This window comes from Bombus pyrosoma, linkage group LG14 (genome assembly GCF_014825855.1).
Source record: "Bombus pyrosoma isolate SC7728 linkage group LG14, ASM1482585v1, whole genome shotgun sequence".
In the NCBI taxonomy this organism is placed as follows: Eukaryota; Metazoa; Arthropoda; class Insecta; order Hymenoptera; family Apidae; genus Bombus; species Bombus pyrosoma.
The window spans coordinates 4989114-5010703 of NC_057783.1; the positions used below are offsets into that span (position 1 = coordinate 4989114).

At 37.6% G+C, this 21590-nt stretch overlaps 1 protein-coding gene across 3 annotated transcripts in view; it reads right to left on the reverse strand.

Annotated features, from left to right (window-relative positions):
- Positions 1-2679: 2679 nt before the first annotated feature.
- Positions 2680-21590, reverse strand: part of LOC122574592 — a 37090-nt gene continuing 18179 nt past the window's right edge. For 2 of the 3 annotated variants that reach the window (XM_043742316.1, XM_043742315.1), the window contains exons 2-3: positions 19697-19790; positions 3803-9279 (exon numbers count right to left, since the gene is read on the reverse strand). In XM_043742316.1, coding sequence (XP_043598251.1) covers positions 8648-9279; positions 19697-19790 — 726 coding nt within the window. In that variant the 3' untranslated portion in view covers positions 3803-8647. Of the gene's footprint in view, positions 3123-3802; positions 9280-19696; positions 19791-21590 lie in introns of those variants that run through there. The other variant, XM_043742317.1, reaches the window with a different exon arrangement.

The window sequence follows — 21590 nt, forward strand, 5'->3', positions numbered from 1 at the left end:
TTAAATATTTTCAAAATTCCACTGCTAATTTATGCCCAATATTTCCAGGAAAAGCGATAAGATGATCACCATTGAAAATATCAAGAAAGAAGAAAGGTGATTCCCCCCTCACATTTTGAAAAATCAGAAACATCTGCCAGGAAACAGTGATCTCTGATTAGGGCCTGGCTCGTGCCACACACCTAGGCTTCTCGATCCTTGGCCGACGAAGCTCGAAACGTTCGGTGAAAGGCAACAAAAATTCCACACAAAGGATCTGTCAAGTTCCGTAACATTAAACGAAATAACTTGGAATTTAAAAAATTGGAAAAATTCGAGAAGCGAGATAACGCATTCAATTACTCTGGCTATCAGCGTGTCCGCTATCAAATATTGAACTAATTAACTTTATGTAGCCGAAGACACGCACGCTTCGTCAAATGCGATACGAACAAGGAAACCAACTCGGTATCGACAGTCCTGATACTGCAATTGGTCTTGGAAAGAATGTTGGTAACCGGTTCCCAAGTTTAATTAGCACATTACAAGGGTAAATGCATCAGCAGATCTGCCTTCGATCTTTTAAACAAACTTCCTTACCAAGCTTCTGATGGAATTTACCTTTAGTTAACGACGAGGAGTTTATCGTTTGCTTCTTCGTGTTTCATAGCGATAGTATTTACCTTCTTTTTCCAGAAGCCAGCAACATCTTCGTCCCTCCATGGAAGATAAATGAACGCAATTGTCGAGACAACTGCTCAAGATGGGAGAAAAAATGTTCAAGTATGTGCTGCACCTGTAAAACAGTGTATACAATTCTTCAACATCTTAGGTTCATCAGCAGAAACAATTTATCTCTCGTTACATTGGTCGGTTTGCACTCCCGAAAATCTTTTCTTGGTTATTTGAATGTAAATTGATTGAAATAATTACGGGATTGTACATCGTAACTGTTGTTCATATATTCCTGTTCGATGGCCTTTGAATCTATTTTTCTTCTTGTCTGTTCGAATATTTTTGTAAAAAGTGTTAATTTGATATAAATGAATTGATACAAATTTATCAAATATACATAGTTGATCCAATAGAATCCTTTTATAATTTCAATCTTCTAATCGTTTCGACCAATGTAGTATGCAAAATTATTCAATGAATCAAAGTTTGTAGTATTTCGCTTATTAACTCATGGACCCTGGTATTTCCATAATGTCTTTATCGTCGTTCAAATAATCGATCTAACAGAATCAATCCCCCAACTATTTCAACCAACAAATAGTATCCAAGAATATTTAAAGAATTTAAACGTTCACACTCCGTTTCATTCATCAGCCCATGGAACTCTATATTTTCAGGTCCCAAGCATCTGCCACCAGCTACTTTACACCGCTGTCGATATAAAAAAAGATATTTAAAAAAAACAAACGAAGGAATCCTGATCCCACGAATATTCGTGTCTCAAGTTTTCCAATCGACCTATTCCGGGGAATTCGGTGACCGATCGGCAGAAACAAGTCTGCTCGCAACCCTTTCTCGTATTTTCACCCCCGCAGCTGACGAACACGGGGATACCACCTGACGGTTCAACCAGGAACAGCTGTTCACTCCCCTCTCGGCCACCCTCTGCCTTCTCGTCCACGGCCACACTGTAGCCAGTGGAAAAAATCGAAATGATTTCGTGTGGAAAAAAAGGCATCAGCCAGCTCGAACACCCGGCAGGATGTTCCCGGGGATGATTAGAGATCGTCGGAATTAAGAGGGGGCGAATTAAATTCGCGAGAAGCGTAGACCGACGATCAGCACCCTTTTGGATAATTCGATTTTGGATTTTCGACTATAGCGAGGTACGCTATAGAATGAATTATGCAATTGGTTCGTAAATCCTCGTTCAAGGTATTATAGCGTTAGCTACAGCGTTTTACAGTACATGGGGACACGTAGATTTATATTTATTTATAGATAATCGAATCAAATTAGTTAGTAAATGATCGTGCAGAAGGTCTCGGAGTAAAATTTATGAAACAGACTATTTGAACATTGAATGTCAGATGAGTGGAAAAAGTGATGTTATCGGACTTCGTAAGTTTCGATAGAGATTGCCACGTTCGAACGATAGCAGAAAGTTTTAGAAGCAGTTGTTCGTAACTTTCAATGAAGATTGCAAAGTGGAATGGCAATTCCGAGAACTTGGACGTTGGATTTATTGTCCCCTCTGGGAATTTAAATCCTCTAGATACGTAAGTTTGCGTCTTCTCCAGGAAAATGAAGAAACATGTCCAATTATATTCCAAGGAAGAACTTAAAACTCTCGCAAAGCGTACCCGTAAGATTTATAAATTTTTGAAACGGAAATCGCCAGACGAAGATTTTCCAACGATAATAAAAAGTTTCGGAATAGCGATATCAAAAAATCGAACGTCCTCTGAGAATTTCAATCTTCGAGATAGGAGATACGATGTCCTTCGAGAGAATCAAGAAACGTGTCCAATTAGGAGAGCTTAAACTCTTATCTTCGTATATATCCCCAAGATCTTCCAATTTTCAACGAGAAATTACTAGATATGATCTTTCCTTGCCGCCCTACAAAATTAGTCTCGTTTATCTGGTAACCGTTGCTGCTCGAAAATGCTACGAAGGTGGTCATCGATTAGAAATGGCGGGAGATTCGAATCGAGGCTGACGGTTTCTTTAATCGATCGCTAATTAAAACCTCGAATAAAGATAAATCAGCATCGGTAAATCTTTGATGGAAGAACGATTCGGTGTGAGAAAGAGCATAGATTCCCTTGGTAACAGCAGCTTGGACTTATTTTCGCCGAACGAACGTCGAAGACAACAAAAGTACCTCGACGGAGCAGATGCATGGCATGTGCTACGAACCGACACCAGATGCCCCATTGGCGTAGAGAGATCCCCGAGGCAAGCTGCCACGATAAACCTGCCCATGGGATCCTTTTCAACCTGGTCGCGTGCCAGATAGAGCCTTCCTATGGATTCTTCTAGTGTCCACAGCCCACAGCCACCGTGATGCTTCCTGGATTTCTCTGTTCTCTTGGATCCCTTCGAAATCTCGATAATGTACAGTATACATGTTCCTCGACTTCTTCGAGCTGGACAGGCTGAAAGGACCTTCTCTTCGTCTGTTCCTTTGTGACAGATGAAAAGACAAATTATCTGGAAAATTGTTTTTCGATGACGGGCGATCGTTGCTTACAATGTCATTTCTGGAGGTACTGTGCTTGAGAAAAGTATGATATTTCAATACTTACCGTGGAAACCTTTTGTATACACTGACGGCCATAAGAATTAGGTCAGTTGATGATATTTGATACAAATACATATATGCCTTTCACTTTTATTTTCTACTTATTTTATTATGGATCTGTAGTTTTATTCGTGCCACGCGTATTGCAACGTAGAACACTACATGAAATAAAATTCATTTAATTTTTCCAATAAATATAACGAATAAATGTTCTAATACTTATGGTCAGCAGTGTATGTATTAGACGTTCTATATAAAATAGTTTGAGGTTTCATTAGCACTGTAGAAAACAAACCGCGGATTTTTGTGCGTTTATAGAAAATTTGAGTATACAAAGATGCATAGAGTACACGTAATATGAAAAAATGTAGAAAACATTGAAACTCTTTTCGATATTCGATACAGCACACTTTGCGATATCTAGTAAATTAGACAACCTTCTACGTAAGTTCCATTTTGTAAATTATGTGTATAAAAATGCAAATTTTCATAAATATCTAATAGTCTAATAATGATGCATGATTAATCATCGTGGAATGGAGTTATGAAAAAAGAGTTTAATTAACTTAGCGTTCGTTTATTTACTGGTCAATGTTATCTACAATGATTTATTGTAAAAGTAACAATAGTCGTATATAAGTTAAAACGATATATTACACATATGTACAAGTAGTGAGTCGATCCTGACTCGATCTCGTAGAAACGCGTTCATGGCAAATATTTGGAGGAAGTTGTCGTTCAGAGGAGGCACGCGATTTTATCTTCACGCTGCGTGATTCATTTTTCCAGCCATTTTTGAATAATCTCGATTATTAAAGAAAAAAACAGATTCCTTAATATTCGCACAATGTTCCAAATTATCAAAGATAGGGAAAAATGTTCGATGAAAGTGAAAGTTGTTTGATTTCATAAAGGTAATTTAATTAAAGATCTGAATTTCTCTCTTAATTGCCATCTTTAATGGTTTCAATGCTGCATTACACATATTGTTAAACTCGTATTGGAATGTGCAACTAGCTATTAATAATTTTATTCTAAAAAATGGTAATTAAGAACTTGGAAAGCATTCAAGTATTTCATTAAATTCCCCATTATGGAATCAAACTACTTGTACATGAAATATTCGTTCGAAATTTTATTAGTTACAAAAATAATAGTGCGTCCAGTCGTCCTTGATCTTTACGTTAAAAAATATAAATTATAGGTAGACGTATATATAAAAGATTTAACTGTGCACGAGTCCATAGAATACACATAGTATTTAAAAATACATAAAATGTACGGTAAATACCTAAAAATACATAAAGAGTATAAATATTTGTTTCAATATTTAATAAGTAGAAAAGATCTCTTCTCTTCGATTTCATTTTTTATATCACGTGTGTGAAAGTATAAATCTGCACGAGTATTCTAGCAGTCTATTTATAACGGATTGTAATAGATTGAAATCGAATTTTTCAATGATATTGCGTGCACAGTAATTATTTAATTATAGTCAAACGTAAAGATTAAAGCTTAAAAATAAACGAAATGGAACGTCGTCTCCACGAGATCGATGGTCGTGGCAGAAAATTCTCTCTGATTCTTCGAGCGAGTGATTCGTGATCAAAGGTTCGATCGTCGATCGAAAATCACTCGCCACAATTTATACTCCGATTTACGACTTTTTCATCGATCCAATGTCGACGTTGAACAATTGTCCTCGTACACCAGGAACGATTCGTCGCTGACTTAATCACCTAGAAATATTCTATAAACCTATCTAATCGATGAACTGTCTTTTTAGAATTCGATATTAGCTAGCGTTAAATATTTTCGTCGCTCCATCGACGACACTGGATCCCCCAATCGTATACGAATTTTTTGTCGGAATCGATCGAACATTGCATTGCACTGTTTTTCCTTTCCTTTTTCTTTTATAAGTTCTTGAGCGTTTCTGTTTCGAAATTAGGGTTTACAGTAAGTTTTACGAGTATAGCTTACGCAGATTTTTATACGTTTATATGGAAACTGCACAGAGTGCATGTAATATGAAAAAATGTATAAAATGTTCAACGTATACTGCTTCCTATAATATTTGGCAGGCAAAACAATTTTCTACCGAGAGTTCTACTTGCTTCATGTTTATCTTCAAAAATAAGAATTTGCATAAAAATCCACCGTCTATTTATGGGGTCAAGATTTACGAGCCTGACTTAAACAGAGGCACTTGGTAAACTTTTGGTGAAAATGTTGAGAAAACGGGCACAAATGCGATGCAATATTCGAACGATTAAAAAACTTGATAATTTCGAATTATCACACGGTTACGGTAAAATAATCTACAAGTTTGTTCTAGGAGTATTTAGTTCTGATTTCAACGGACGTCTCTCCTCGCTTTTCAACCCTTCAAATGTGCAAAATCAGTCGATATCGATAAAACTGACGCACTAGACTGCAGATGTGTAGTTTATTGTATAGTTTATATGTTTTTGAACATTATGTACATACTTGAACACTAAGATTTCCCATATGCGTATAAATATTCGCGGTAATAAAAATAACGTAACACGATGACTATGTTGTTTAAAAAAATTGAAATGTGCAGGACACTGTGTGAATTGTATCTGTTCACTTTTCCGGAAAAAGGCAAATTCGATCGATCGAATTATTTTCGTATCCTCGAAAATAATTTAACTCTTTAATATCTTGTTTAACATGATATTTCATTCTTTGCAATTTTGAAGGGTTAAAAAGTCGAAAGCGATACACGATAAAAATCTACAGGTTTCTCTTTGTCGACATTAATTAAGAAATTCTGCCCCATGGGATGTTCAGCCCTTTTTTTCTCTCGTTCATATCGATCCAGCGTATGAACCCCTTCGTATTGACATCGTTTATTGACATTCGTTTTCCGTGGAGTGAATCTAACGTCCAATGGATCGAAAGCGTGCGAGAAGAGAGAACTTTATTTCCTTAGCCTAACACGATAAGGGTACAATAAATAATATAAAAAAATAATAAAAAAAAAATAATAGTAAAAAATGGAAAAGAAAAATAATCGATAATGCTAGTAAGAATGGCGATTATAATATTATTAACGACGATACATGAAAACCAGTACAAAATTGTGCTACTAAAGAAAAAAAAATGATAAAAAAAAGTGGCTCGCTTTATGGTTGGACGAATTAATAAAAAAGAAAAGTATGCTGATTTGGTAATTGAATGCAAACACGTGAATCTGTACGCGCCATTGGATGTTAAGTTCATCCTCCTTCTGCTGTATCATCGATGTAGGAACCTGAGGAGTCGCAGATCTATCGATCCACGATCGTCTTTTAGCCAAAAACGGAATATATCAGTGACTGTACAATGCCTAGTAAAAAACGGAATCGTTTTGTCGCTGGAAGCCTTCGTCAAACGTGAATCTCAACTCTTCGAAGAGTATAGTACTTAGTATTAATTAGCCTAGAGTTTTTAGAATTTTTGGCTGATTATTTATTAAATCGTGTAACAAGTTCATCTGTCTTCTGATGAATATTCTCAGGAATTTTATATAAACGTTATCTATATTAGCTGGTCGATATATGACAAGTGATATAATATACATATTGCTTATAATTCTATTATCTAACGATAGTAACGAAGGAAGAACAACGTTCTTGGATCTTCGTGAAATTATTCCTGTTTCCTTCTATTATTTCGATGCTCGAAAAATTTTGTTCACGGCTAATCGTTAAATAACATCAAGAATGTGAGTAGAATATCAATTATTAAATAACCACATGAATGTGATAAGTTGCTCGATTCAATTGCAAAGGATAGATCGGCGATTAAATAGCTCTTATATGAAAGTAATGTTACATAAAAGTTTGGTGCTCTGTCAAGGAAATGCGAACGAACTTATTACACGATCTAACACTTAATTTTTAATTTTCAGGTGAGGAGAAAGGTCGTAGAAAGGGATTGACGAGCGGGCGTTCACTTTCGACGTGCGACAAAGCTATGAAGAAATCAGTCGCGCGACATTCTCACGGTAATTGCTCGACGAGAAAACTTGTCTTGAAAAAAAGTTGCCCGGAACGAAGCCACAGCCACATCCTCCAGAAAAATCTATGGAGAAGTTCGAATCTACTTGACGAGCACAGTGTCTCTCTCACGGTGCGCCGTATGAAAGCGTCGTTCACTTTACAAACACACGGTGAATGCATTTTATTCTGAATGGAAAGAGATTCTCCTTCTTCGTTTCGTCATGTTTCCTTCTTTTTATTGTGACAGGAACTTCTCTGCTCGAGCAAAATCGCCAAGGTGCGGACGATCACGAAGCTTCCACTCGAGATGATTGAAAAGTGAATGTGGGACACGAGGCTTCCAGTGTATAACCATTGAAATTCGCTGCTGAAGTCCAAACTTTAAGATATCTCAGAAGTCGAATATCAACGTTTTAACCTTTTCTAGATTTTTCTTGAAAAGGTTTTCTTGAAAAGTAGGTAAATACAGTCCTGTTCATAAACCAGCCTCTTGAAAGCCAAACTGATCAACTCCGGCTTTTATTTAAATTATTTAAATCGAGTAATTTAAATTTCTCAATTTTGTCACACAGATACGCGACTAGTATTTGATTTTCGAAAAATAAACTACATATTTCCATTAGTTATTTATTACAAGGTGATATAATAATAATATGACTTAAAAGACATTAACGATTGTAACGTCATTATTTTTTTGTAGTTCTCATTTTATGGAGTTGATCAATGTATTAGGACACTTTATGGTTCGATATAAGATGCGATAGCTGGTTCAAATTATCAAGGAAATTACTAATTGATCATGATTTCGTACTTGAGAATTTATAAGAAATATTCGTACAAAGTACAGAAAGACTCGTAATATTTTAAGGACATGTTTAATACGTTATTAAGAAAAAAGTTATATATAAAACGAACTTGAGATAATTCTGCACCTTAGAAAAATATCTCATATGTCTACGTAGGTTCGAAACCAAGTAACAATCTTCGAGGCTAATCGCTTTACTAATCACTTGTTAACAATCTCATCGTTTAATAATCTTTCAATTAATTTTCAAATACGCTCAGTAAGTGGCCTAATACTTCCCAACCGATAATGTACGTAGTTATTAATCCTCTTATAAATTCCTCCACCCCGGACCCATAACTACACCTATTACCAAAGACTCCCTTAATTCCACAAGAATCTGGCCACCTCCGATCATCCATCCCCACATTCATCTTTCAACCTCCTCTTCCGAACAGGAAATACCCCCTCGTTTCCATTCTGTTCGGCTCGCGATTGCTCTCCATCACTGAGATCGTTCCTATCGGTAAAAGCCAGACGGGCTTCCCTTTAAGAATAAACAAAAAAGAAAAAAAAGAAGTACCTCGTCCGATAAAAATCAGAGCGACCCGTTTACGTGGTGTATCGAGCAAAGGCGCGTTCCCTTTGGAGTTCCAGATGATCCTTCATCGCCAAGACCGTAGGATGATGAGGCGGCAGTCCCTCGTCCTCCACGAGATATCTGAGGGCTTCCGTGGCACAGGCATCCCAGCCGGCATTCCATGACGCTGGAACTTGCTCAACGTCGCTGTTGCCTTCATCTCTCTCCTGGACCATCCTCAAACGGCCCTCCAAACATTGATAAGGCTCGAAGATCGCGTGTTGTTTGCCAAACGAACGAGACGAATCTTGTCTGTGACACTTATCGGCCACGCTGTCTCGATAACAGCTGCTTCCTTTCGGGTCTTCGACCTCATCAAGGCAACTGTGTTCCAGGTAACTCGTCCCAATCAGCTCCATTCGATCCCTATCGAAGGGATCACCTCTGGCCAGGAGCCTGTTCGAAGTCTGTTTCTGATGAGATTGCTTCAATTCCTCAGCCAAAGAAGCGGCCAGCTGATGCAACAGCCTGGCGTTCTCGCGCTGGTCTTCCTCCTCGTCCTCGTCGAGATCGTCCAGTTCGACACCTTCGTCCTCGGAGGACGACACCAGGTCCTCGAGATCCTCGTCCACGCCCAGTAACGTCAGCAACCTCTCCGCGGCATCTGCGCAGAGACCCAGCAATGCATTTGCGTGTGTATGTATGTATAAAGGTTCGTACGGGGCCGAGTAGTGACGAAGTATGGGATTTTGAAAGTTTAGCAATCCAGTTTGCAGTTTGTCTTTCGAGAGTGGTTCGTGAAACTATTACACTAGTAGAACTTTCTTAGATTTTGAAGTTTCAGGATAGTTATTAGATGACGGGTTTGTGGTTCTTCGTTGTACTGCAATGTTTACGAAATGTTTGTTCTCAAGGAATCGCAACCAGTCATTAAAAATGCGATCTTGAAGAATCACAAACAATGTCGTTTGCAGGAAAGTTCTATGTAGTTCTGTATGAGATTCGCAGGGGAAACTGACTTTGGTCTTACGTTATGATTAAACAGAAAGATTTTAATTTGTAGATGTTTATGTGAAGAGGACGTTGGTCGGTGAAGTTTAATGACGAAATTACTCGTTGTTGAAACTGTCGAATATATTTAACATAATAAATTAATGTACAACCTGTATACTTGAGTCGTTAGTACAAAGTATAAATCGCAAAATAAAATCGCGGATAAATACTCGTAAATGCTCGTCGCGTAACTTGGTAGATACTCGAAGATATTGTAGATACTGTTAGATACTCGTGATACTCGGAAATACTGTCCGCTCGCAATCACTCATCGATCATTCAATGGTTGCATGTAGCGGCGACATTGTTTTGCCCGGAGTTTATTTGTCGTTATGTTTCATGCGTCAAGGCTGTGTCAATGCCCCGAGGTAAAACAACAACATGAATCGCTCTCGATTCGCGTCGTCCTTTGACTCCTGCGCCGCTACAAATTGATATGGTAATCGAGAACGAAAACAATCTGTTGAATTAAAAGATGAGTCCGTTGAAAACGAAACTGATAAGTTTGAAGGATACCAAAGGTGTAATTATTATGACTAGCAATAACTTGAAAATTTTGAAACGCGTGAAATAAAAAAAGATAATTTGGAAATCCCCTTAAGAAGGGATTGATTGACTGCTTCCTCGTAGAAGATATGAAATTTGACTTATCGTGTCTTTTACTGCAGTCTATTAGCTGCCGATTGCAGTGGAATTAGCTGTGACATCTATGGTGATCATATTGATAAAATTTGTAACCAATCTATAAATATATATGAAAACTACTGGTGAAGAAATTTCAATACGTCGAAATGAAACTTCAAAACGTTTTACGTAACACATACGATATACGGGTAAAAACTTTCTACGTTAAATGTTCGAATGCTTTCACGAGCGACTGTACGTCGTTCCTCTGGCAAATTCGCAAATTTCCACGAATTATCGTTCATACAGAGAAGAGAATTTTTCCCCAGTTCGCAAACGCTGATTTTGAAAAAGCAAGGAAAAAGAGGGGAAGGTAAAAAGAGAACGATCGCTTAAATGATTTATGCAAAACCAGAACAAACTTCCTGAGGGACAGTTAAACATTGGTGATGAGTATACTGCGAACGTTTATGCAAATTAAATGTTTTCTCAACGCAACTAAGGAAATAGAACTTAATCAGAGATTTGTTTCGCTCGATAAATGCTACAACGAGCAAGTATACTTAAGATATTTTATATGTCCTTTCACGTTATACGATTCTATTCATCTTCGCAGTTTTAAGTTTCCCATAAATGCATAAGAATCCTTAGTTTACCGACGAATTTTTGTCAGGGATCGAAAGAGAGAGAGAGAGAGAGAGAGAAAACACATTAATGAAGCCGAATACGTGAAAAGCCATAGAACTCGATTCTCGACTCGATTCTCGATAAAAGCGAGCCTCGCGAAAGAATCAAAGAGAATCTCCGACCGGAATTCGCCTCGAGTCTCGTGGCCCGGTTTCGCGTCTCGTTCCTGTGGGAATCCTCCGCCATGAACCTCCCATGGGAACTACCTGTCGCTACACACCCCGTCATCCGTTCCTGCGAATCATCGAATTTCGCACGAGCCTCCTTTACTCTCTCTCCCCTTCTCTCTTATTCGTTGTAATAGTGCCCAACCATACTCTGTACGTATATATACATATATATATACACACACACGCCCCTGTACGAGTACACCCTTCTGAGAACCCTCGACGAGACGTCAGGTAGGGCCAGTTCGTTGCTCACCTATTCCTGGGAACGTGGATACCATGGACATCCGGAATATGGTGTTCGATTAAACGATATTTCGGTATACGATACCTTTTGGGAAACTGATGGGAGAGTTGGTAGATGTTTCGAGGAGAATGGGATGGTGAAAAAAATGAAATTAGGTTTCGCAGTGGATATTTAATATGAGATTCTTGACTCTTAAGAAATCACGTTCAAGCGAATTCTAAAACAGATGCGTTTACATAGGTGAATAGTCGGATCACAAAATTGTTGGGTCTAAGTTGAAAATTGAATAATTTGTCAATCTAAATCGATATTTTAAAACACTCTTAGGGATAAGTATCGTTCGTGATTAAACGATCTTGGTGATAGTCCCTGGGAATTTGTGGGAGAATTGGTGTTTGGAGGAGGACGAGGTGGTAGAAAGGAGATCAAATCTGATAGTGAACATCGGGTAAGGAGTATCGAATGTTTGAAAAGTCACGTTTAGGAGTGTGTAACGATAGAGTATAAGTAAAATTTTATTTAAATTAGATATAAATATTTACGCAGAGTTCGTAGAATTAAAAAGATAGTCTACAAAGTGTATTATATCTGAATAAGGGAGATTAAATAAGTTGAGAATTATTACTTTCCAAGGGATGAGAAGCGAGAGGATTGAACAAGAAAGTCTGTTCTTGTTATGAATTATGTAACAACGTGTTGGGGTTGGGAGGATAGTTGGAAAGCAGAATTTGCGTTCGTTTAGGGAAATGGTGTTTGTATGGATATATCGTATTTTCCTGCACGGTAAAGGATGTTGCTTTTGATAAACGAGAGGGTGGAGGGAATATCCTTGGCGAATGTTGGAAATTGCACTTGTATCATTTCCAGCAAAACATAGTCAAATCTGATAAACAAAATTGATCAAATCACAGAAGCCAAGGGTTTTAATAATCTACTTGAACTAGAATTTGCTGTCCTTTAATTTAAAAATTGAAGGAAAGTTTTATTATTATTTAATGAAATACACACTGAAAGGTAATTAGTTAAATTCAGATTCGGTAAACATGATGAAATTAAATTATGGGACTGTAACAACGTACAACTACAATAAATACAAAATGTAGACAATAACTACAAAAGGTTATATCACTTTACTACTAAAAAATGTAATGATAAAAATTTAAAATTAAAATTATATTTTTATATATGTAAATAATACTCTTAATTATAATTTAGACGAACATTAATTAGGCAAGCCGATACAACGGTCAAACGAGTCCCGATTAAAATCTCGATTCGCGTACGTAGATTAACAAGAAAATTGTTCGAGAGGAACCAGTTGAGATCATGTCTCACGAACCAAACGATTTTTTCTCGATACGTAAATCGTTCCCTTTTTTTCCTTTTGGTTTTTTAAAAAGCCTCGAACGTTAGTCGCTCTCTTCTTTTTTCCTTTCATACGATCGACACCAGAGCGGAGTCTGGACCAGTCAGAAACGAGTTCATTGTTTTTTTCCCACCGGACGACAAACCCCCGGAACGTGGACGCCGGACGTTCCCACAGGGATAGCCAGATTTAAATGTCTCCTTTCTATGGTCTCTGAGACGAGGAAAAGTTGTATGGATTGAGTTAGGTTAGTCAGAGATTTAAAGGGCTCCGAAGGGTAAACAACGTGTCCATGTCCCACGGATATGATCTATGCTGTTTAAAACAATTACAGAATCACCTCCTTGAACGGTTCTATTACCAACTGAGTCTATCAAACGTTCTATTGTTGAACAGGCGAACAAGAACGAAACTATTCTATAGATTCGGTAAATCGATACGTTTCAGGCAAATCAAATTACATCATCATTGAAACAATTCAACTTTCGCGTGATATATTTTTCACTGAAATCGTTATTAGACTGCGAATATTTGGAATTTATACTTTTGTTTCATCTATTAGATATTATCATAAGGGTTATGTGCATTCTTGCACCTTTAAATTTCTCGTAAACAATACATCAAAATTCCTTTGACGCTTCCATACATACATAAACAATCAAATTCAAAATTTCCCTGAGTACTATCGAACGTTTAAAAAATGACTGTAATTGACTTTGAAACTGACGAGTTGTTCCCTTTTGAACTCTATTGATTCGAGTCAAGGGACATTAAAATAGAAAGATCAATTAGATTTTCATGAATAAACACTTCCCAAATCACCGCACATAATAAAAATATAAAAGTTACCTCGAGTTATATGTATAGCAAACTTGAATAATAAGAGGAACGATCTCCCTTTTCGCGAAGAAGGAAGGTATACCATGGATAAAAGTTTCATAAGGTCCATGTAAAATGTTCTTCCACTCATCGTTAGGAAGTCAAGAAGACGGATGATGATAGCCTGATGGAAAAAAGAATAAGCCCGGACGTCTTCTGTCAACTTATGACACCCCTTAAAGATTCTTCGACTATCGAAGATTACGTAAAGACCGTTGGAACAAATTCTCCTAGGGTGAGAGAAAACGTTCTTCTGGAAATATTAGCGGTTCCATTGGGAAAAGCAAGAAGTACAGATGGGTTGAAACTTGATTTTTCGATTAATAAAACTTCAATCTCCCTGCTCGTTCGTAAAATGAAATTAAGATCAGGGAATGAACGAAAATGTGCTTTTAAAGTCTTAAGATCGTAGCAATTAAAACGATCAACCTAGCAAATGTAAAAGCAAACTCAATCGTATAGTCGCTGTTATTAAAATAAAGACAAATTCATATCGTGGCAGTACTCTGGAAAATCAATCGCACGAATCGTTATTTACCAGAGTTTCGAGGGATTCGGATGACAAAAATGGAACGGGGGTTTGACTTTCCCGCGCTCTTTTCGGTTTCACGGGCTTTTCATCTTTCCAACGTCTCGCCTCTATCAAAAAAACTTTCATCGCAAACAAATTTCGACGCGGATTACAAATAAGCGAGAGAGAAAGAGAGAAACGAAATTTATTGATCGTAAATCGCGGCGAATTCGATCCGTACGGCTCTTTCTATTATTCAGCCACCCCTTGGAACAGAAATTGCTCGGCTGCCGGAATTTTCGTCGGAAGATTGAAACGCCTACGGTTGTAAGCGGCCGAAGTAACTCGCCGAAGCGAGCCGCCATTAGCATATAAAATTCATATTTCAAAAAGGGGTCAGTAGATTCGTACGCCCGTAAGCGGAAAGTTATTTTCCCCGTGTATAGCGCACGAACAGGCATCCCACCGCTTTGTGATTAATGGTAACGACCGGCAAAACTTTAATGAATCTTATAAATGGACTTTGAAACAGTCGAAAAGAGAGAGAAAGATGATGTCGTTATCTGGTGTCCTGATGTTGTCCCGGAAACTGGGAGCCGCTTTAACTCTCGATACCGAGATGGTAACGAGACCAAGAAGCCCGATCGAGCCAGTTGAAAATTTATTTCAGACGGTTAAGGGGCAACGATTAATGGCGGAGATGCGTTAGAATCAGGTCGATCGATTCTGTGTTGCAGGCTATCGAGATCTTGATAAATTAATATACGGTGGCCTTGGTGTATAATGATCTTGATTTAGATTAGTCAAGTTGTTTAGGTTCGACTAGCTGAATGAAAAATAGAATATTAATAATTCTAGTGAAGTATATGAATTAGACGATAGATTAAACTTCCAAATAAAATCAGAATATATTTCATTTTATTTTTACTAAATATAAATTTTATGAAATGACGTCCTAGATCCAGATTAATCAAATTGCGATTGTTTGATTAATTTCAGTAAAACAGATGAGCTTCGATAATTCTAACGAAGCGTAAGAAATCTGAATTTCAATTTATCAAACTCAACTCACCTAAACGAATCGAAAATTTTATTTTTGAGAGAAGCTCTACTAATCTTACTCTACTTATCGAAATTAGTTATAAAAAATTCATTTCTTTTTTTTTATATTACCTAATGTATATGGAAATAGTAAGCCGTCCACAGAACACACGGAGAAAGATCATCGAAATTCCCAGGCAGATTGATGATAGGGGAAAAATTGTTGGCAGAAAAGGCACGACCCTTCCCCATGGCCCTTGGAATAAAAATTTTCTAGGATTTCTGCGCATCCTACGAAAGCAGGTACGGTTCGAAAAGGGATCGAGAAACATTTCTGTCTCGCGTGAGACTGCTGGAGAGTAACAAATTTCCCATATTCCTGGGGAAACTCGATTACCTTTGTTCTTTGACAAAAGAGCCGAGACGACGAACCGTGAGCTCACGAACAGCAAACCTACAGACGCATCGATAAGTTATTTACGCGACAAGGCGAAGCCCAGAGGAACGAAATTCACGAGGACGTTCGTAAATTGGCAGAGAATCGAGAATCGTATAAATAAATTTGATTTGATAGAGTTGATATGGAAGATGATTGCTAATAATCATTTCATGCTGAAGGAAGCGACGCAAAAATAATTTTAAACTGGTTATATCACGTGAAAAGTAAAAGTTGCAGTTCTCCCGAGACCGAGCTTTCGAACATTTTCGGACAAAGCTTTCTTTTTATCAATTTCTTTTATTAACGGTAGAAACATATCGCGCTTGATCATTTTAGAGATCAGTTTTAACTAAAACTAAAATTAATCCGTAGAATATAGTAATCTTTAATTAGATCATACCTTGTTAAGGTGCAATTTTTTTTGTATATGCAAAACAGGGCATAAAAGCAGCTTGTCGCGGTAGGTTGAAATGAGAAGCTCGAAATGATTACCGTTTGAGCCAATTAAAGACGATTGGAAGAAACCAAGGAAGAAATTTCGATCGCAATCCCTGTCGACCCTACAAATTATCGATCGAAGACGATGGACCGGAGAGACCGGTAGAAGCAATTAAAAGCAACCAGAAAGAATCTAAAAAAAACAGAAGTTTTTGGTAGCTCGTCGTGAAATCGAACGAAGTTGGAACTAGTGATGGGAGTGATACGATACATGTTGATACTCAACCAATTTATCAGTATTAAAACACTTGCAAAAAATTAAATAAGTTTGTAAAATCATTGGGGTCTTCTTAAAATCTTTACGACGAATATCGTACTATATAATGGCCCATCAAAAATTCACATATTCTTTGTTACAATAACAATTTTGACATCTCTATTAAATATTCTACTAAATTCTTCATCGTGTTTTGTATTCGTTTAAAATTGTCTCAATGAAGTTTAATTCTTACGTAATACCTTTTTGTGAACTCAAATGATCCTACCATAGGGTTATTCAAGTCATTCGCTCAATTTTGATTATTTTCTCTTGCCGGACGTATGATAAACGACCCTTTCTCATTCTTTCGTTATTACATCTAAGACTAACGGCGTGTCTCGGAATACCCAACGAATGCAATGTTGAAGATCGAATTTTAAGACGTTGAAGCCTAGCACGTTCTGTTGCGAAAGGATTTCCACGATTCCTATCTTCAGGACAAACATTGGGAATAATTCTTTTCACTTGGTTTTACTTGAAAAATTTCCAGAACATTCGTTACGTCGTTGAGAAATACTTTTTAAAAGCTGATGTCGATACATGTACCGAATCGAATATGTTTAGCGATATTCAATCAGCACTATTTTGCTATGTCAATGCGGTATCAGTTCCGACGTTATGTAGTCGCGATCGATACGATCGTGGATCGTTTCGGGAAGATCGCGTGACCGAATGTTCCACGTTGCCTCGAGGAATCCACCAGCCACCATTCGAAAGTGAAAGACAGGCCGTGCAGGAGGACCGGGTAATTAGGAGCGATTACCGAACGCGTTTAAGTGGACAGCTCAAATCGCGGAAGGGGAACAGGCGAGGTTGCTTGATTATAAAGTGGTAAACCAAAGGTATACTTTGTCGTAAAGTCATCGCGCGAGAACCAAGGACGTAATTACACGAATCCTGGGATCCGGACAATTTTGCCTGCTCGAAATAATCGCGCGAGAAAATCTCTTCTTCGCCAAAAAGGGAATCGCCTCGTTCCTTTTTCCTTCGCCCCTTAACCGTTCGACTGGAGGACTTTGACTCTTTCTGACCGAGAACACGGAAGCTTGGCTCCACTTTTGACAATCTCGATGTTATTGCATCTTCTGCGTCCCTTCTGACCGGTCCAGAACGGATTCCTTTGAGTTTCTTTCTTTGTAGAATCGTGGAAGATTGCCATTCTCGTTCGAGGAGCCTCGTTTCTAGCGAGCTTTAGAATAGTTTCATCACCTTTTTTGGGATTTGTTTTATGGCTGAAATTGTTGGAGTTAATAGTAATTAACTGCTATTAAAAAACCGTGACTGACACATAGGTCGTGCTTTGTTGAATCCCCCAATGAAATGGGATTCTTATATGGGAAAGTTAAGACATTGAAATCACGTATGAAAGGGAAGATTCTCAATTTTGGAAAGATATATGTAAAATAGGATTTGTAAAAGGATAGAAATATTTGTAGACAATGAAAAATTTCGACCATTGATACACGAGATTGATGAACTATACGCAATATGTCGGAAGAAGAACAAGGGTTATATGTTTTTGAGTTGTTGCAATTATAGCCGCTGTTTTGAAGTAGTCGTTACAAAGATATTCAAAAAGATATTTCCAAAAATCATTTATCGTTCGATCCTAATGTTACATATATTTATGTTGAAGAGATATTACTGTGATGACTTTTAAATTTTGTAAATTGAAGAAGAATTTACTTACAAGCCGAGGGGTTGGAAAGATTCCTCGATCTTTCATTCCTCGACCGACACTAACGGAAGTAATTAACCATAACCGTCGCATTCTTTCTTGCATCACAGTCCTCCACGCAAGAACACTTGTCCTCTTCCTAACCATTTTCGTCTCTTGGAAGGAACCCATCCGATCAAGGGTCTGACACGAAACGTTTTAACGATACGCTTACAAGGCGCTATCTGGAAGTGGTTTTCTCTATGACTAAGCCAGCACAAAGTGAAAGACCGTGACAAACAGTTTTCTCTTGCGGCTGTAAATAATTATTCTGTCTCGGGAATATTAGGGTGAAAATATTCCCCTTTTGTGCAGGATAGCACAGTAATTGCGTTTCTACCAATTTTCCCCGCAGCTGAACGTTTATTTAGCTTAACAATTTTCGAGAGCCACCCCTTACGCCCGCGAGCACCCATCCACCCTCTTCCCCCAGCCTATCCACCGCACAGGTCTCGGCGTTATTCCGCCTCGTTACACGCGAACCTACTCTCTTAATGCCGTTTTCTCTACCCCGCTATTCTACGACAATCTAATTAACGAGCAAATAAACTGCACGAATGCACTGGTTTCACCGGGACGGAAAGGGGGTGTAAAACAAGAGGGTAGTTAGGAATAGAAATGGAAACGAGGATATTCGAAGGAGCATTTGAATTGCAAGGAACTTGTTTGCAAGCTTTATGAATGCCTCGAGGGATAATAACGTTAGCTAAAGTGAAGAGAACTCTCGAACGAAACATACACAGGCTCGTACAGGTATTTGAACAATAGAAGACACCTTTTATGAATATATTATGCGCGTTGTATGAAACATTTTGAAACTTCAATCGTTGAGTGATATAAAGGAGATAAAACAATGGAATGTATTGTAGCTTTATACAATGGTACAAGATAAGGTTCGTAAAATAAGAAGACAATAGAGAGACACGATAATTTTACAAAATGGATTTATATTTGATAAAAGCAATGTATATATATATGTATGATACATAGAATGGATCACTGTTATCAATATGGCAAAGAATTTTCACTACAGAAGCTACCAAAATTCATAATGTTTTTATTATTTTAAACTTTCTTTTATCCGTCACTGTATTTACTCGAAGGAGTTTTTAAGGGAACTTGAGGATTTCACCTCGAGGGAACAAAGATGCAATTTGGGACTTCAGGTATGAAATGAAAAGTTTATTCACAACTTAGCTAGAGTTGTGAATATTCCAAAATCAACCGTTTACTTGAAGAAAATGGAAGCTCTTAAAGAACCAGAGCAATAGACGTCGTGAACTTCATGAACAATTTACTATACAATTTACTATACTTGAACAATTTATTATAAGTTTATTTCATGAAAGATCATTATTATCAGAGTGGCTTTTCAGTCGTTGTTAATTAATTGGATCGTTAGTGCCACGATTGTTGGAGGAAAATTCAGATTCGTGTACATTTTACTCAATTGCATCCCTAATTGCGACCCTTTGGAAAGCTTCCCTATTTAAACGAAAACATCCTGTTCATTGAACCGCGGTCTCTTCTTTATCTATAGGGAAGAGAGAGGGGCAGAGGGAAACGTGGGGTGAAGAATGAAAGTTTAATTACCTCGAATTGTCGGGGATGAATCCGCTACGTCGGTTGCCAGATCAACGAGCTCTTCCAACTCCCCTCCGTCACCCTCGTAGTCCATCATCGTCTCCTGAAATCAAAAGTTTCTTTTTACCGTTCGTCGATTCCATTCTATTTAACATCTAAATTTTCAATGCTAGACCTCAAAATCCTTTTAGGATTAACTTTAACGTTCGATGATATACTTTTACGAATACAATTTAAAAAATGAAACCACCAAGCAAGTATTATAACGTGTACTATACTTTGGGTGTTTTATATGTAGACTTTTATAGGGACCACAAGATGTACTTGCACGTTATTGTATTTCTAATTACATCTATATACTAATTAAGTCCAAGCACATTAAGTTTCATGCGACTTGATAGTACACTTTCACGTGACAACAAAAATTTAATGTATTTAAATATTTCAGGAATCACTATATATACTATGCATTCTGTGCATTTTTACAATTTCAAATTTCATATAAATCCATGAACATTCTAATTTACCAATGTTCACGTACGTTATTTACGTACGTACGTTACCTAATAGAAAAGAAGAAAAAATAAATAAATAAATAGGAAAAAGTCATTTCCCTTTGAGTCCTTAATAAAAATTCGCTTCTGAATAGCTTAAAATAATCAACTATAACATCCACTTCGTAATATAAATATTTCACGTTCAAAACGCGATAATATAGGAAGAATTTAACGTTATACGCAAAAGTGTTAAACTCGGACGAGACTGCTGTTTAATACGGGCATAAAATAAATGATGCGATGAACCGTCCCCGAGGGAATGCAACAGAGACGTGAAACGCACGAAAATTGACCACGTTTGTACCAAACCAAGAAAAAAAGGACATCCTCGTTATGAAAGGGAAGAAGACAGTTGCAAAAAAAAAAGTAATATCCGTCAGGGGGTTTAACGAGATTGCGCGCGGTTGTCGGCGCTTCCTGTCTTCCAGAACGTTGATAATTTTTAAAAATTGAAACGTGCAATAGCGCAGAGAAACCGGTCGACCGGTGTGGCGGTCTCGTTAATGTAGTACTTCGTAATCGACGACCGTACCTTGTCACTATCGCTGCGGAAATAACGCTTATTTAGAAGAAAATTCCACGATGCCGATTGACTCGGCGGTAAACGCTTAATTATCCACTCCATTTACCATAAAATCCTTCGCTCTGCATGAAGAGCCGCCGATACGTGGGAGCGTCCGTTCGTTAGGCGGCACAAGTTAAACGTAGCTCGTGAAATCTCTTAAGCTGACCAAAAACGCAAAAAGAGAGGGTACGAAGAGAGAGAAAGCCGAATAAAACCAAACAGACCGCCTGCAAGAACAAGACTAACCGAGTGGCGACATTCTGAGGGAAATTGTCGTGTTACTTTTATAAAATTACGAGCACATCTGTGGATGGATTAACCGGAACGGGTCTAGTCACGACATTTGAAACGCTTTCAACAACTTCGAGTATGTTCACAATCGTATGTACCATAAACGTTTGAACACACGATGCATATTTGCCACGAGTTCTCAGAGCTAGATACTAGGTGAGAAGTTAGATTAGAGAAACGATTAATGGATCGGAATTTTCGGAGTGGTGTAAAATAATGATCGAAATAAACGTTTGCAAGAGTTATACAAAAATAATGAATTGACAATTATGCGTTGACCCCATAGTATTCTATTAGGACCTCTAATGTATATGTCGATTTCTTTGGGTATTCGTCTGAATAACATTGATGGATACAAGTAACTATGAATATAGATAGAAAATAGACAGATAAATAGGTATATATAGATTATACCAGACTCAATCTATTTGTTGCATAAGTAGAAGAGAAGTTTTATTCAATTACACAAAATTGATGAACCTATTATACC